The sequence below is a fragment of the Sabethes cyaneus genome, chromosome 2 (genome assembly GCF_943734655.1).
Source record: "Sabethes cyaneus chromosome 2, idSabCyanKW18_F2, whole genome shotgun sequence".
Lineage (NCBI taxonomy): Eukaryota > Metazoa > Arthropoda > Insecta > Diptera > Culicidae > Sabethes > Sabethes cyaneus.
In genome coordinates, this window is record NC_071354.1 from 181,773,372 (window position 1) to 181,786,880 (window position 13,509).

Below are 13,509 nucleotides of genomic sequence, written 5' to 3' on the forward strand. Positions count from 1 at the left end.
GCCAGATATTCCATCACGGCAGCGAAACGAGTGCTCCAGCTCAAACACACGCTCAGCATACTTTCCTTTTCTCAGCAGCCGATGAACACGACCGACCGGGAACTGCAGACGTGCACGAGTCGAGCGTGACTCGTTTGCCCTTAGTTACAGAACAGAAGTGGAAGTAGAAATCCAAACACGTACATGCTACTTTCTACAGATATTAATGAACCTGGCGGTAGCGAGTCACTTTTTTCCACAAAAACACACGAACGCATACGAATGCATTCGAAAGCATGTGAAAGCTGTTATGCGATTGGCAGAGAAGGTTCTTCTTATATTGTTGTTATTCGCTTCTACGCGAAAACCTTCCCAAAGAAAAATAAAAACAAAAAAGACTCTGTTGCTCGTTTTGATCGCCGAATCGTTTGGACTTCCACTTCTGTGCTGTGCCTTGGTGCTTCTTCCTTTGTCGCGTCCAGACAATAAGATGATGGTTGGCAGTAGCTCAGCTAGCGTTTGAATAATCCTGTGTTATGTACCAGAGCAAGCGACAAGAATCGGTCACACCTATTTGCCATGGTCCTTCATTCTATCATCTACGTTAAATAAAATGTAGCATTTCAATTTCAGTCTGAACAAAAGAGCAAAGTTACCAGTGAGCCGTTCACCTTTTGCTGCCAAAAAAAATTACGCTACGTATTATTACTGTAGCATTGGTGATGGATAAATTTGTGTTGCTAAAGAAAACCGAGTGAAAAGCCCTAAGTTCCAAGTTTCCTAGGTTTCATCAACTACCGAAAACCGTTCTTTGAAGAACAAACAAATTCGTTTATGAAGATGAAAAAGATGTTACTAAAACTATTTCATTTTATTAAACCCATGGTTTTATGCACTTTGACGCTTGACCAAACACATTTACTTGGAGCTGGTATATTTGTTGGCTGCTTTGGTACCTTCCGAGACGGCCAACTCAACCATCAGCAACAAGCGAACAGAAGCGTGAGAGGTGATTAGTTAAAATTATTTAATAAGAAGCGAACAATTAGAATCAATCGAATTAAATAGAATTAAAATCAGTGAGCGAAAATTCCTCAAATCTTCATGAACATTATGTTTCGTCCTTAAAATAACATTTTTTCGACATGATATGTTGGAAATTTAAGCCTTCTTTTCCGTCTTCTTGGGCAGCAACAAAACAGTTTGGATGTTCGGAAAGACACTTCTCTTAGCAGTGGTGACACCGGATAGCAATTTGTTCAACTCTTCGTCGTTGCGGATGGCCAGCTACAAGTGACGATAATTCTGATCGTTTTGTTGTCGCGAGCAGCATATTTCCTGCCAATTCCAGAACTTCAGCAGCCAGATACTCCTTCACGACAGCGAAACGCCTGCTCCAGCTCCAACACTCGCTCAGCATACTTTCCTTTCCTCAGCAGCCGATGAATTCGACCGACCGGGAACTGCAGACGTGCACGACTGCGTCACCGACTCACGCGTTGGTGGTACATCTCAATAAGGAATTTTCAAACCAATTAGCAATCAACGAGAAAGGGTAGGATTCCATTTAATTCTCTTGTAACTTCGTTATAGTAGAATAAAATGGAACTTTCCATCAGCTTTCTCGGTGCATCCTGAATTGTACCAAAACTTGTTCGATAATAATTGGAAATTATTCCAACCAATCACAAAGCGACAATTTCTAGTACGTCCGAGTTAGAGTTATTTCCAATTTTTCAATGACGCGCATTGAAAATCAATAGTTTTCTATATTTTCAATATTTTCCAAATCGATTTTGCGATCAATTGGTGTAAATATCTTGGAAATCTATTGAAAATTGACTGAATTATAAGCCGAAGCGTGAAAACGCGTTTCTACTTTGATGACGTCATTTCCAACAACCAATCACGAAACGAGAATTCTGGTAAAACATAGGTTCATTATTTTCAATTTTTCAATAGTTCAGCGTCAAGAATCCATACTTTTCTTCATTTGGGTCAATTCTTAGAAGATTTTCCGATCGATTGGTCGATCGGAACGCGCTCCGTGCTGTTTTGGTTACGGTCACTATGGGTAAAATGACTTATGAATTTTATACTGCCAATAACAATGGACATGGCCAATGGTAATTGTAAATCTAGATGCTTAGCTTTTCACAATTTTATTCTCACGTTCTGGACTTTTGCCACCAGCTTTCTTAGCCCAACTACACTAGAATCTCTTTTTACGTCCATTCATTTTACGTAATTTCTTTTTACATCCAACATTTTAATTAACGTCCCTTTTTTTACGACCGATTTTTTCTGGTCCCTCCAAGCCCCAATAGTGGACGTAAAACGAGATTTGAGTGTACCTGTGTTTTCTTCTGCGGGGTCACTTTTTCCAAACTCACACACAGCCTGCACCACCTTTCGCCTTCTTCGGCAATCACTGCAGGCCGTGGCCTTTGCTTTGCTTGGGTCTCTTTGACGTCTTGGTGCGCAGCCTTGTTGGTTGGAAAATTGGTTTATAATCAAACAGTGCGGGGTTCTGGGGAACACATCGGGGGCGTTAGTTTACTAGCGAGGGCAATAATTAAAGAAACGGCGTAGGGACATAATTACCTGTGAGCTGTGACCCCAATATCACACAGTCACCGCTATTCAATTTATTTGCTATCTAATCGGCCACTTTACGACTGGACCGGTCCGCTTCTAATTTTAAATAGGTCACTTAACTTGACCGTTCGTTTTCTCCTGGCGGTGAGATATGGGCTTCGTACCTACGGCGATTGGCTGATTGTCAGCTAATTGGGTAGTGTTGGATGGTACTCTGCAAGAAAAACCATCTACTACAACAAACATTTTCAGCAATAAAGAAAATTAATTAAATAGAGTAGGGCGGGGCATAAGGGCGATGTTTGAAGTTGTCATCAATTTTCGTGAGATATAAAGAAGGACAACAACATAATATATTTTATAGAGATGCAGTAACTCAATGTCTTCATATTCAACTATAAATCATCTGCGGTAATAGTGTTTTGCAAAATAAATTCTTCTTTCTTCTGATCCAGTGCCGATTCGCACTTTTACCCCACTAGCGGGGCAAAAGTACGAATACCGCGGGGTAAAAGTGCGAAGCTCGAACCCATGAAATTAGCACAACAGTAGCTAACAAAACCATATTATCTTCAATCTGCGTTATGTTTCGGTAAGGAATATTCTCAATTTACACCTTTCCTATTTTGCGCTGGTGTATTGCAGCCTCCGTTAGATCACAACATTTCCAAACGTTTTTTTTGTTTCATCAGCGGAAAAACATTGTTTTCCTTTGGCCAACATCTGTAGAGCACACAGTTTTCTGCAGATCTTCCATTTCTAGTATCTGTAATATAGTGCCTAAGGCAGTATATAATTAGCTATAGATTTTTGCCTCGTCCACGAATCGCACTTTTGCCCCGTCCGTGAATCGCACTTTTACACCGCTAGGCGCTTGACGGGGTTAGATTAAATTACGGAAAAGTGTTGATGTACAATCAACGAAAGCGAAACGTGGTTCCAAGTTTTTAATCGTTTATTTAAGGACGATAAAAACTTCCTAAAATTAATTGTATTATTCAACTTAGGATTTTAAGTGTTTTTTTTTGTAATTATTTTAGCTTACGTTTAGTGTTTTCTATGTCTTAAAACTTCCTTCCTGTAGTTCTCTGTTCTAGTACCTTTCCTGATTTGTCGACCCCCCAGCACGTCGCCATTTTTCTGTGACTGAATCTGAAACGTCAAAAATACTGGGCGGGAAATCACTCCATAGAAAATCAATGCGACGCCATTGTTGTTTGGGGTACAATACTGAGGGGTCCAACTTAATGGGGGTACTGTCAAACTGTGTAGACCAAGATAGTAATGTCGTGGAGGTGTGATTTGTCTTTGGTTTCCTTCACTTCCTCCTCTATTAAGTGTTCTATGTAATAGATTTATGGTTTAATTACTTCTCCTCATTGCATGTTTTACTAAATATATCATACTAGTTCATATTTTATGTACCAACCAGTACGATTTAAATTAAGTTATCAGGAATCGGAGCATAGAGTATAACCCAAAGAGCGGTTTTTAATTAGCTTGTACGTACATGTATAAATCATCATAATTTTACCTCGTATTTAAGCTCTAGTATGTAGATAGTTTAAATATTAGCTTGTAAGTAATTTATTCACTATCACATAAGTATTTGAGACACTACGTAGCATTTGAGTATCAAATTTAATTTAATTGTATAAGAACGAACCGAACCGCGTGTAAATGATTTGCACTTTCTTCCTTCTCGTGTTCACTTTTACCGATCATGACATTTGCTGCGCCTGGGTTGCCAATTATTTTGAGTTGTCCCAAAAGTGAGGCGCGCCGACCAGGGGTTCGTCACAGAAAAGCGAAATATATTTTGTTAATTCTTTTCACCGTATTTTCAAAACAGATATGTGAGTGATGTAAAACGCCGCTACAAATTTTCAACAAGTACTATCCTCCTGTTGATATCGCATTTGCCGTATAACGAAAAATTACATCAAAACCGCCCTAAAATAACTTTTGTACATAACTCAGCAACTATGCTTCGTAAGCAACCAAAGTTTACGTTAGATTCAAGCTGCGAAAATAGTCACCCATCCATGCCAATGTAGTCAATTTACTTGGAATCTGCACCGATGAATCATTGAATCGCGCTTTTACCCCTCCTAAATACTCTAATTCTATAGCTCTGTAAAACGACGTTTTGCTTAAGGGGTGCGTTTTGTACCATTTTATTCTTAATGCTATGCTGGCGAGCAGGACCGAGCACGACGCACGAGGCCCGTTTAAAAAGTACTGTGGTCATCGACGGAAACGGCGTATAGCCAGCGGAATTCGTACCTACTATCTATGGACTACACAAGCCTTTACGGTCGAATAATTTTGGAATATAAGCAACATTCTATTACACGCGGATTTGCAATAAAGAACAACTCAACACACTACGGACTGCGGGTGAACGAATCTTAACTTTTGAATTGAAATTCAAAAATGCCGTTCTCTTGCACGAAAATACTAATCAATCAATTCCTTCTCAGAATTCAGTTACTATTTAGGTATTGATCCTTCATATAAATAACATCCTTTAAAGAACGTAATTTCACATATGTATGTATCTATGGTTTTTTATTTTCGGTAAGCAAACGAGCGTGTTAACACGCTGCATATGCACGAAACAGTTCTCGTGTACCTGCACTGCAGCGAAACGCCGTTATTAGGCCACATGTCCGCTTCTATGTTTTGATTACTATTTCGGTTGCCAATGGCAACGAGCAAATAACAGCAACACAGTTCGATTGCTTGTCAAAATTAGTAGAAAAAAAAACAGGAGACAGCAAAAATGCTCGTATCTGTTTTTAATTTTCCAAATAAAAATTAGGCGATAATATTTGAATAAATTCATCTTCCTTATAATGGGTAAGGATGGCGCTGGTTCAAGTGGGTAAGTGTTTAATTTGTTCCACTACCATGCCAGTGTGCTCACATCACCTTTATTACCTTTGCCTTGTAAACCTGCAGAACCAAGCGACCGGTTAGTGCGTCTCCGTATGCCGAAAACTATCGGGTTCCGATGGATATGTGCCAGAGGCACCTGATAAACCATCGCTTGATGGTATCCAAGCTGACACGAAAAGAATTAGAGGATAAATATATCAACCTATGTGACGAGCATTTCACGATGAAAAAGCGCTTCCAGGAGCAGGAACTACAAGTCAAGAAGTTGAAAGCAAAGTTGCTGCGGCTGTCCAGTGAAACTAGCAAAGAAACCAAAACCCGATCGGATATGCTAAGCAGCCAGAGGTGCTAATCTAATTACTAACCACCTAACTCTAACTCTAATTATGGAACTCTTTCTAGTAACCTGCATATTCTGGAAATCCAGCGTCGTGAGTTGCATGAAAAGTTGGAAGCTCTACGAATGAACGTAAGCAAGGAAAATCTCGAAAAACCGGGCAAATCCAGAAAGAAAACCCAACCCACTCGTAGCGCTAAAGACGAATCCACCACAAGGTCGTCTTCGGTGTCTAACGAATACGATAGAACAGACGACGGGAGGGACGATACTTCGACCGAAGACGAACCATCTACCAGTAAAAATATCGACAGAGTTAAAAAATTATGCCATAGCTGTGAAACAATGAAGCTCGAGATGGTAGCCAACGAGTCCGAGTTTGTGAAAATGAAAATGAATATAAAATTTTTGAATAAGGTAAACGAGTGAGCAATATTGTTTAACCTATTTTGAAATTTGCATGTATTTTACTCGACAGGAAATCCAACACGAAAAGGAGAAAAATGCATTGCTCTCGCGTCAGCTAGAAGAAAAGCTGTCCTACGAGATTATGCGGCGGAATGCTGTGGAGAATATAGAGGTAATCAATCTGACGCGCCAGTTGGAGGATATGCATCAGCAAGTGCAGCGCCAGCAGGAGACGGAAAAGCGTGCAGTGGAAGCAGAACTAGCAAAGCAAAGTGAGTTCGCTTAGTGCGGGGAAGGGAAAAACGGGAAACACATTTCGACCGACGGCGTTAATTGAGGGTGGATTTTAATTGCAGCCGAGCTCGAAGCGCAAGTTCGCAAGGAGAAGGACAAAAATGCCGAACTGTTTGATGAGTGCGAGCGGCTAAAAAAGAACATTGAGAAGCTGAAGGAGCATATGTCGGAAGTGGAGGTAATTTTTTTAAGCCAGATAGTTGCTAATATTAAACGAGCGCGTTAAGAGATTGAAAGATGGGCGTTCAAAAAATTTTTCTTGTAAAATAACTGATAGAAAAATAGCATGATATTTATCCATTTCGTTTAAGATTGAACGAGATTTCTTAAAGCGGCAGCAAGAAGGTTTGGCTAAGATTGTGGATGAAAATAAAGTTTTACGCTTTCAACTGGAGGAACTTCGCAAGCACAATGATGGCCTCACTAGACAAATTGACATGCTGAAGGAGGAGGAATCTGTAGCCAAGAGTGCTCAAAAAGAGCTGCTGGAGAAATTGAAATCACTGCAACAAGATAATGACACTCTATCTGTTCTACTGGAAGGTTTGCGCACAGAGAATGAAGTATTGTCTGACCAGAAGACGGCCCTAGAAGAGAATCTTAAAAGTTTAGAAGGTTTGTAACAAATGTTTTACTCCTAATAGTAATTTTGACGTTTATGATTATTTTAGCTTCACCAGCAAAGGAAATCAGTGCTTCGCCGGTATGTTAAAAGAGTTCCCAAACCATACAGTTGTCCTTCCTATTTCACAAAATGTAGACTATTTTCAAATATGCTTCAATAGCTTAAAATGTTACCAAGAACAAGTTAGCAATACAGAAATGTTTCATTTATTTCGATCACTATTAGTCCTCTTAACAACAACTCTACACTTATCTGCAACAGGATTCTGTTTTAACAATTAGAGACCAATTTATTAGTTTTTGTTGTTTAACAGATCACACGAAATGAAATCGGTATTCAAACGGATGCTTTACGAGGTTCTGCGGTGCCAGAAGATAGCAAATTAATTTCAAAACCACTGTCTGCTCCGCGTATAGAAGTAATTAGGCTGATATATTGTGCATTGTTGTACATGAGTTGTTAATAAGGTTTATATTCAAGCAACGTTCCTCAATAACGAAAAGATCACACTCTACTAGTGAAAACGAATCCGATGTTCGACGTAATTCTCAAAAGCATGTTCGAATCAGTCAAGTTATGAACAAAATTGAGTTGTTGGAGCAGAATTCAAAAGCTCAAGGTGCGAGAATCAGCAATGCCGCTCTGTTGGTTTCCAACAAAAGTGAACAGATAAAGTCGAATTTGAAAGTATAACGCATGGCAAATAACGAAAAAAAAACTCAAGCTTAGTAATCCTAAATTGCAGGGAACATTTGAGAGTTATGGCATTCGACAAACACCAATCATCCCACTGCAGGATTCGATTATAACCGCGTCATCAACGTTGTCAGTCGGCAAAAAAAGAATATCATTTCAACCCCGTGATGTTACTGCCGATATAGATGAAAGTTTGTCGTCTACACAGGACAATGATTCAGGTATTTTTCCGGATTACAGCTAACAAATACGTTGTTGCAATAATTTATTGATAACACAGATATTGCTGCTCTAGGAGAAGTGCAACACAATTATGCCGATTATTTCGGATTGACACCTGCAAGTCGAAAAAGTGATCGTCTTTCTCATTATTTACTGGTATGTGTTTAAGACTTATCTATACTGTCGTTGCTGTACTTAAAATTACGTCTACTTCCTAATTTTTAGAAAAAGGAAGATCCTTCCGCAGAGCGTCTAGTGCTTACCATCAAAATGGTTCGTTGGCAAAGGGAAGCTTTTGAAAATTTACTGTTGCAAATGGTGCAATGCTTTTACGTTGAACTCGTTGGATTTCTAGATGCGAAAGGATACATGTTGGAAACTCCTGTTTCCAGAAATATGCTAGCCAATGAAACTTCAGCAGATCAACTAGAATATCGTTTCGATCATCCCATCGAGATTAACCTGGACAAGAAAAAGCATGCCAATCGGCGCAAAATGCTACGTGAAATGTTGCAACCTAACGGAAAAGACGTTTTGAAGTTCATACTGGTACAGGAGCAGGAAAGCGACTGTTCAGAAATTGGGTATAGATTGAATTTTACGTAATCGCTTCTAGACATTAAAACGCTTCTAGATTTTAGTTATGCAACTATTAGACTAAGAAATGAGATACAAGGATTGTCGACAGAAGATTCCAAAATCATAGACACTGCGATATACAGCATGAGAGATCCAGCCGAAGAAATGGGAAAGTTGCTCGTGGAACTGAAAGGGATACAATTGATAAATTCATTAAACTGAAGCACATAAATTTGCAGTTAATTGGACCGCGTCTTAGAAAGCGCAGTGAGCAAATACACCCAGCAATATGGTAATAGAGCTTATTGGGGTTAAACGGGCTGATTTTACGAAATTTTGAATAAATACGACTACGGTACGGCTCCTTCGTGAAAATGTTCAAGGTTACAATAATCTACTAAATAGGTGGTATATGGAACCTACCAAAGCGTGACTTAGTTCCCCGGGGGCTTCGAAGCATCCATTTTTTTATTCATATATTGACTTTCAGTAGGTTCGAAGTGCTCTCTAAAGTACCGAAGGTCAAGTGGTTGGTATAATATGAGCAAACAAAGGGCAGCACAATAAATCTATCTAATATTGCGATTCTGACAAATTCCTTTGACATCCTAAGTAACAATTTGGGTTTTATTACACTCTTATGATGGCATTTAGGACCGAAATTGGTCTTGAAAACCGCCTTAAGAGTACAATAAAACTTGTTGCTTGGGATAGTTGGTAACGACACCAGAGCTAATTTTCCATTCCAAAAGCAGCGCCATGAAGATGTTCATTATTTCAAAATAATCCTAGGATAGCTCAAACAATAAAAAGTTCAAAAAACATAAACACACAACACAAAGCTAAATTGGCGACGGCTAAGGCAAATTTAAAAGAAAAAATCATGTTTGAATATAAGATAATTTCGATATAAGACGACTTTTTGAAATAATAAATTGTCTTATATCTAAGTATCGCCACACTGCCCATGGATGCATAGTTGACGTAAAAACCAATTTCACCAAAATCTACATTTTCGTTGCAACACGTGCTTTACTATATGATACACAAAATACACATAAAAATAAACATGTTTTGGTTGAAAAGATTGCGGCAATAATGGAAAAACCATTTGACGTAAATGCCACTTCTATGCAATAACGACATCTCTCCCTTCAGTTTGCAATTCATACAGATAAACATCCACAATTGTCCTAAAATTAAAATAAAAAAAAAGAAAACTTATCCAATTTAATTCTACTATGTATACTTCAATCCACAATTGAACAAATTTTCCGTTATACACTACCTGTGTATCACTTCAGAATTCGTGAAGTCATAACTATCAACAGGTTTACTCTAGAATTAGAATTCTTAATATTAACCCTTTTTAGCATCCGAAAATTTGCTAAAATAATCGTAACTTTTTTATCTTTCAATATTTTTTCACTAAATTTGGGAATCTTCCCGAAAATGTTTCCTACTTTCATAATATCTACAAATCGTATCCATCTTCTCCTCTGTTGGGTACTCTTACCACTGCGTCCATTATTTTGAACTATTGTGGTATGCCCCGTTTTATTGTTATACTATACGCTTCAAGCTTACCTATCACTTATTGAGGAAGTGACAGGCTGGTAGCTGGAGCGAGACATGTGCCAATCAGGGATGACTAGGTTTATGAACCTAGTACCCTGATCGGCGACGCCAACCAGATCTCCCCTCTTTGAGATACTGCAGTCTGCGCACTATTTGAGCTCTACGATTGCAGAGCAAGTGTTCCGAGGTTAAATATCATCTTGTACGAAACTGAGACTCCGAAGATGATATTTACTCGGACAATGTCCTGTCGCAAGACCGGTAAGCTTACTGAGATCGCTCTTATTGAGACTCAGCAACTTTTGAGTAACCCAGGGTTGGATACTCGACGTTATATATTTTTAGATTGTTTGAGCGATTGTACAGTACAGCCATCCTACTGGCCATAACTGTTCGGCTCTCCTTTTGTTTCAGCCCACCCTCCAGCACACAGTCAGAGATCAGAGGCAGAGTGAATCTCGACCCGTAAGTAGAGAGTTGGAGCCACATCTTCTTTTGTCGACTCACAACGAATCGGCGTGTTGAGGATAGACGAGGATCAGGACTGAAACTCAGCTAGCGCATCGTTTAAGTCCTGTTCCTCTCCTATTCTCCTCTCCACCTCATTCGTTTCTTTGTTTTTCGGCAGAGAGAGCTTGCACGGTAAGAAATCGTCCACTGCATCAGTGACTGGCTTGATGCAGCAAGAGCAAATTATTGTGGAGGGCGCGCCCTGGTACTCCACAGGCTCCGTTGCGGCGAGAGAATTTATAGAACCCCCTCCACCATTCATCCCTCGGCACGGGTCGCGTCAGACCTTGGATTAGGGGTTTATCCATTCAAGTTTTTACATAGTAGCCATGGATAACAGCTAGCTATTACAACCATCTCCTTTAGGGGCTTTGGACCCTCTGCTTTGGTTCCTGGGAGTCAAGAGAACCGTCCTGCAGGCGGAGAATTTACACTTCAGCCTTGGCATGAGTCCGGTTGTCCGATTTCCACTAAGGAACGTATCCCGGATGGTACCACGAGGAGGTCGAGATAGGAGTTGCTGAATAAGAGGCTGTGGAACCTCTTGGTGGTTCTGGAGCGCATTATTCAACCGTTTACCATCCATTTTGGCAGTTACATAACTATGAATGCATCCCAGGTAACATCACCAATACTATACAAATGCAAGCCAATAACCATTCAAGTCGTCTTAAATGCTACTTAAATGCTGTTTTGGCTAAATATACAGCTACTTTACTACTAACATTCTTATAGTGCTGACAATGCTAATTTGCATTTCGTGGAAAGTACCATTTCGCAAGGGTGACCCAACTGAAGAAAATAGAAGGTAATAGAGGTCAGTAGACCTAGGAAAACAAATAAACCTAGACAGAGTGGTGATTTCTGTGGTGGGGTTGAACTTGATTAGTTCTCGAGTTATGAGGAAGTTTCATTTGTATGGGAGCCCCCCCTCCCAAAAAGGTAAGGGGTCTCAATTCATCATAGAAAAAATTCATGCCTCCAAAAACACCCACACGCCAAATACGGTTCCATTTGATTAATTAGTTTTCGAGTTATGAGGAAATTTGTATTTCATTTGTATAGGAGCCCCCCTCCTAAAGTGGGAAGGGGTCTTAATTCACCATAAAAAAAATTCTTGTCTCCAAACACACCCACATGTAAAATTTTTTTCCATTTGCTTGATTAATTCTCGAGTTATGCAGAAATTTGTGTTTCATTTGTATGGGAGCCTCCCCTCTTAGTTGGGGGAGGGATCTCTAACCATCTTAAGAATTTTCCCTAGCCCCAAAGACCCTTCATGCAAATTTTCACGCCAATCGGTTCTGTAGTTTTCGATTCTATAAGGAACATAGGGACAGACCGACAGAAATCCATTTTTATAGGTATATTTATTCTAGGTACTTGGAACTTGGTAAAAATCGCCCAATCAATGCATTGAAATGCTCTCATAATATTCATAACACTCATAGTGCTTTCGATGCTCGGGTTCTAATTGATGTGCATGTCTTTTGAATATTTAATATTAAATCAATAGTAAATTAATAGGTTAATGGGAGATCTGACACTGTCGTCTGGCTGTTTGCATAATTCATATGTCTTTAGTATTGTCAATTGCAAGAAAAATTGTCCAAACAATAAGTGCGCAATCGCTCATAAAAGTGCTATTTTAGCTTAAATCGTTTCGGTCTTTTCGGCGCACTTATTGCTTGGAAGATAACGAAAAAGTGCGCCAAAGATACCGAAACGATTTAATGCAAAATAGCACTTTTATGAGCGATATCGCACTTTGGATGGTACAATTTTCCTTGCAATTGACAATAAACAATCTAACTAACTTCCGTTTATTGTAGCAAATGGGGGTTTTCTAAACGACACTCGAACAAATTGTGCTGTAAATAATAGTGTGGATATTCATGGGATTGTAAATTACATATTTGGTGACTGATTGAACCTTCTACAGTATCGTTAATTGTGGGTTCACGAAAAAATAATTCATTTATATTAGAATTATGATAAAACAAGAATCCAGTACAATTACTCATCAGTTAATTTTTAGCAAAGTTCCTCATTAGATTTTGGACAGCTGTTTCATCGATACTTTGCCTTACGTTGCCCCTGCTCTTGAATTTCTTGAGATAGTCCATCATCCTACTTGCTCAATTCTCCGTTCGCCAGAGCACAAAATGTTTCAATACATCTGACTACTGGGCAATTTTGTGGATTCATTAATTTTTTCTCAAACTCGACGTCGTTTTCAGCATACTTGTTCAATATGGATCACGCGCTTTTCTTGACGGTGTAGAACTCCTAGACTTGGTGGAGAACTTGGTTCCCATGGAAGCGTTTTGTAGTCTAATATATGTTTCTTCATTCATAATGATGTACATTTGCTTTCTGCTCAAGACTTCATCATACAGGTTACGGGCTCGAGTTTCCGGATGACGTTGCGGACAATTTTTGTCGGAATTTTGTCGGAACAAATGAAAAGAACCATCGTGCACCTGACGAAAGTCGAGAAGCTACAGAGGGCCACTCACGTCATGAGGATGCTGGACGACTTACTTGCATACTTTGCTTTTTCGTCGGTAATCCATTTATCAAATCAGTGGCCAATTTAGGAGCTGTCTCCACGTTTGTCGATCTTGGGCTGCCGCTTTTCAATAACCCCTTATGCCAGCTGTTCAAGCATCCTTGTCAACAGCGTGTATTCTGTCGGATTTTCCGCGGAATATAGTTTCTGTTGGTCCGACATCCTTACTACGTAGCCAGCCCACTGTTGTATACCACCATATGCGAACCT

General features: G+C 39.5%; 1 protein-coding gene across 1 annotated transcript; it reads left to right on the plus strand.

Moving 5' to 3' along the window:
- Nucleotides 1–5,435: 5,435 nt before the first annotated feature.
- On the plus strand, nt 5,436–8,861 carry LOC128736418 (cilia- and flagella-associated protein 58-like). Its single transcript, XM_053830901.1, has 12 exons — nt 5,436–5,464; nt 5,542–5,823; nt 5,881–6,232; nt 6,294–6,495; nt 6,580–6,695; nt 6,829–7,132; nt 7,189–7,220; nt 7,623–7,829; nt 7,867–8,059; nt 8,119–8,216; nt 8,286–8,644; nt 8,702–8,861. Exons 1-12 carry the CDS (start codon nt 5,436–5,438, stop codon nt 8,859–8,861), a joined length of 2,334 nt encoding a protein of 777 aa, XP_053686876.1.
- Nucleotides 8,862–13,509: the final 4,648 nt, after the last annotated feature.